The sequence below is a fragment of the Manihot esculenta genome, unplaced genomic scaffold (genome assembly GCF_001659605.2).
Source record: "Manihot esculenta cultivar AM560-2 unplaced genomic scaffold, M.esculenta_v8 Scaffold26, whole genome shotgun sequence".
In the NCBI taxonomy this organism is placed as follows: domain Eukaryota; kingdom Viridiplantae; phylum Streptophyta; class Magnoliopsida; order Malpighiales; family Euphorbiaceae; genus Manihot; species Manihot esculenta.
Window position 1 is genome coordinate 1 of NW_025215443.1, and position 4,147 is coordinate 4,147.

General features: G+C 32.9%; 1 protein-coding gene across 4 annotated transcripts; it reads right to left on the reverse strand.

Annotated features, from left to right (window-relative positions):
* Positions 1-249: 249 nt before the first annotated feature.
* Positions 250-3,847, reverse strand: LOC110608281 (G-type lectin S-receptor-like serine/threonine-protein kinase RKS1). 4 transcript variants are annotated; one of them, XM_043953692.1, is made up of 7 exons: positions 2,526-3,847; positions 2,298-2,432; positions 2,013-2,215; positions 1,481-1,670; positions 1,119-1,359; positions 824-974; positions 253-719 (listed from the first exon to the last, which is right to left on the reverse strand). In XM_043953692.1, exons 1-7 carry the CDS (start codon positions 3,796-3,798, stop codon positions 432-434), a joined length of 2,481 nt encoding a protein of 826 aa, XP_043809627.1. In that variant the 5' UTR covers positions 3,799-3,847; the 3' UTR covers positions 253-431. The 4 variants fall into 4 exon arrangements, with proteins under 4 accessions (XP_021603190.2, XP_043809627.1, XP_043809626.1 ...); XM_043953691.1 differs by having other exon boundaries at positions 1,481-1,691; XM_043953693.1 differs by having other exon boundaries at positions 577-719; positions 824-879; positions 1,481-1,691.
* Positions 3,848-4,147: the final 300 nt, after the last annotated feature.

Genomic DNA, 4,147 nt, shown 5'->3' on the forward strand with positions numbered 1-4,147 from the left:
TCAAAGCTTAAACATCTAAATTTTATTAAATTAACAGGTTTATTAAGTTTTTAATATCATTTTTTTTTTGAAATGGGGATTGGGGATTCGGAGAGTAGAACTCAAAACCTCTCCTATTTACTCAGATGTACTTACCATCATGCTAAACCTGTGAGTGCTTTTAAAACTAAATTCTTTTAAAATTCATGTGTATTCCTTAATTTATGAATAATTAAGTGACAATATTTTTTTTATAATATATAATTGATCCTTGATTGATGAAGCATAAATCTAGGGGTACATTTCACCAACAGTCCCATAATTTTGATTGTGTTTTTAATTTAATATAAGAACATTAAAGCAATTTGTTCCCAATAACATCTAAAATGATATTTTTTTAATAAAGTACTTTTTTTACATCCTACCCATAACACAAAGTGGAGCCTATATTTTCAACGACTTGTAATATTAGAAATTGTTAACTCATTTACAGAATATAATTCTTTTGTTTTAGAATTACATTTTTTGAGGATAAAAGCAGGTTCATTTGGAGAAGGAAGAATACTTTCACTATTCAACATCAACACAATTGCTAATATGGTTGGTCTATCCTTTGCATTTTCTTGCACACATAAGAGTCCAATTTGGATGCATCTCAAGACTTCATGAGAGAAATTTGAGTCCTTCACCAATGGATCAACTATCTCCAATGCTCTTTCTTCTTTCCACAAATTCCACACCTATACAGTTCACAGAATTAAGATATAAGGTATGAACTATCAACATAAACTGTATGTATATATAATTTGGAGTATAGGATATAAAAAGCTTCTTTACAACTTACATGTCCTATTAAGGTAAGGCAGGAACCCTCTTGATGGAAACTATTATTCTTCTTCCCTGTAATGATTTCTAATAATATTACCCCAAAACTGAAGATATCAGATTTTTCTGAAAATTTTCCGAAAACCACGTACTCTGGTGACATATAGCCGCTACATATAAAAAAAAAAAAGTTATACGGATCATTCTTAAAAACACCAAAAATAGCTGTATTAGTCCTTTTAATTCAATTAATTTTTGATGTCAAATAAGATGATATGTTTTTAGCAAGATATTATATGAGCATGTGTACTTACAATGTTCCAACTACTCTCCTTGTCTTCTCCTCCTGTATTTGGTCTATTTTGAAGATTCTAGCCATACCAAAGTCTGAAATTTTTGGGTTCATATTTCCATCTAGTAGAATATTGCTAGATTTTAAATCTCTGTGGATAATTTTCAATCTCGAGTCTTGATGAAGATATAAAATCCCACGAGCAATTCCAACAATAATATCAAATCGTTTTCTCCAATCTAAAATTGACATATTTCTTTCATCTACAAAAGCAAAAGAAAGAAAATTGATTTGTTCCATTTAAATTATTGTTTGTTTATGTAAGTTGAAATAGATAAAATGAAACAACTATTAGAAAATGGGTAGGGCATATGTAGGACTTACCGAAAAGAAGGGAGTCCAAGCTTTTGTTTGGCATGTATTCATAAACTAACATTGGTTCTTCTCCTTGAATACAACATCCTAGAAGTTTCACAAGGTTCTTATGCTGAAGCTTTGCAATCAGCATAACTTCATTTTTGAATTCTTCTATTCCTTGTCTTGAACTTTTAGATAGCTTTTTAATGGCTACCTCCTGCCCATTAGACAATTGACCCTATAATCATAGCTAGAAGAGTAAATTTACCCTGAGTAATCAATTTAAAATCTGATAATTACTATAGGAGTTTGGTATACTATATAATCAAGCAAAGATAGTGCACTCAACCAATAATAATAGAAAACATTAATAATTTTATTAAAGTATAAAAACTTAGAAAATTTAAACTTGCCTTACTGTCGTTGTAAGAGAGGCGATGTGGGTTTTGTTAATTAAATTTTTACTCTACTAATTTTATATTATTATCGATTGAGATGGTATTGAATTCAAAAGCATAAATAAAATTAAAACTTTTGCATAGGAGCTATATATATGTACCTTATAAACCAAGCCAAATCCACCTTGACCTAATTTGTTAGATGGGGAGAAATTATTAGTTGCAGCAAGCATCATGCCCATATCAAAAAATGCAATGTGTGGATAACTCATACTATCTCCAACTTCATTGGCCACTATAGTTTCCTTGTGGTAATATGAATCGCCAATTTTGTGCAGTAGACTTTCATTCCACTTGTTTCTTTCTGTCAAAATTAAAAAAAGATTTTGGTTCCATCATCAGTAAATATATATATATATATATTTTTTTTTTTTCTTAATTCTTACCCCTTCTTTTCTTCCTCTTGTGCCATAAATATGCAAATATGATAATGATAAACCAGGCTGAAACTACAGATACTACTAAGATGGCTTGCGTATCCTTCCTTTCAAGAAAACCCATTGATTGCCGCTTGATTTCAGCTACAAAAATGATTGAAACAATTTAGAAGACAAAGGCATAACATGCAAAATGAAATGGTTTTGTTTAAGTAGTCTAGAGAAAGAATAAAGTACCTAATTCAAGTGAATCAACTCGAACATAAAGATCATATCCCTCGTCCACAAACTCTACAACGTCTATTAGTCCTCCAAACCAAGCCAAACAACCAGTAGTCCCACTTTCAAGAATGTCTATGCTTGCATATGCAGTACATGAACAATTCCTTTTGCATTCCTTTTCACAATCTATGGGACTCATGTTCATGGCAACCCAAACTGCTACAGAAGTATCAGGAACCTTAACGTCTTCCAGTTTCACAAACCCTTCTCCACTTCCGCACAGTGAAGAAGACTCTAATCGCTTCCTGACACACCCACCTGATGCATCCTTCAGAATATTCCAGTCCCTTGGAGATTTCGGTTCGTACCCAGGTAAACAATCGCATTCAAATCTAAGATTTAATCTGTGAGGATTACATTTAGCATTAGTACCACAATGTGCATATGTATCACATTGATATTTTGGTCCTGACCAGCAATTTTTCCATTCACCATCCTTTTCATGCCATATCTGGTGTAGTATCGCTCCTGAATAATCTAAGACTACCCTAGTAATAACAGAAGCATCGATAATAGAGAAGGAGGTGAAAATTTCATATTCATTGTTGATGAAAGTAAAATTTACAGAATCCGCATAACCTTTCAATGGCCATGGCATGCTTCGCCAATAACGGGTTGTGCCCTTGGAGAGAAAGACTTGCGGTGATCCTGTTGGGTCGATCTCAACCAAGTAGTCTCCAGTTGCTGGGTCATCTTGTGATCTCCATGAACTTAGGGACCTGCTCAAACCTGTCCTTTGATTCAAGCCAATCTTCAGTCCTGGAAGGTGAGTATCTGTAGGATAGTCAAAGCTTTGCCATAGAATTGTTTTGCTTCTGTCTTCAAACAACACCAAATTTCCTGAATCCAAGAGTTGAGCTACACAAGTGTCCGTCACTTTCATTGTGATATTTGTAGACCACACTGAAAATCTCATGTCTTGGTTGCTATGGAGAACGAGATTTCCATAGGGATCAATTGATAGAACTCCAGAAGAACCATTGATTGGATTGTTTCTATTTGCTATCCATACAACTGTTTGCAGTTTTACTTGATTGAACCAGATTCCAAGATATCTGAACTTGGAACTAGCAGGGCTGAAAAACCCAAGTGCAAAACTATTTCCCTTGGAGATTATAAGGTCCCCATCTTGAATGGTTTGGTTTATGGTTAAGGTGTCTTTGGAAGAACAAAACACCAAATGGAGGATGAATAGAAAAGATTGCAGAAACAGCTTTTCAAAACCCATATTGCTCGAGATGTTTTACAAGTTGAGCACTGGGAAGTTTTATTACTTTTTGCTAAATATATAATTATGATAATAAGATGTGAAAAGAAGACGATTTCTAGAATTTTTTCTAAATACATTTTGACTATTTTTGCCGATGGAAAGTGATTTTAGTTTTGACGATTCTCATATAATACTTTGAACATGGAAATTGGAAATTTGAATACAGCAGTGCTAGAATTTAACACAACTCTGTTTTCTGTTTAAAGACTTGTATTATTAAAATTTAAAATAATTAAATTATTTAATACATATAAAATAAAAAATTAGATTAGGTCTAGGAGAGTTCAGGACCCACTTGCGACTCCCT

Excerpts from the sequence above, each read along its gene's own strand:
- LOC110608281 (XM_043953691.1), bottom strand. The coding sequence starts at position 3,798 with ATGGGTTTTGAAAAGCTGTTTCTGCAATCTTTTCTATTCATCCTCCAT. Across the intron at positions 2,433-2,525 it reads AGTTGATTCACTTGAATTAG|CTGAAATCAAGCGGCAATCA; the intron begins GTACTTTATTCT and ends TCATTTTTGTAG. Across the intron at positions 1,692-2,012 it reads GATTTGGCTTGGTTTATAAG|GGTCAATTGTCTAATGGGCA; the intron begins GTACATATATAT and ends CTATGATTATAG.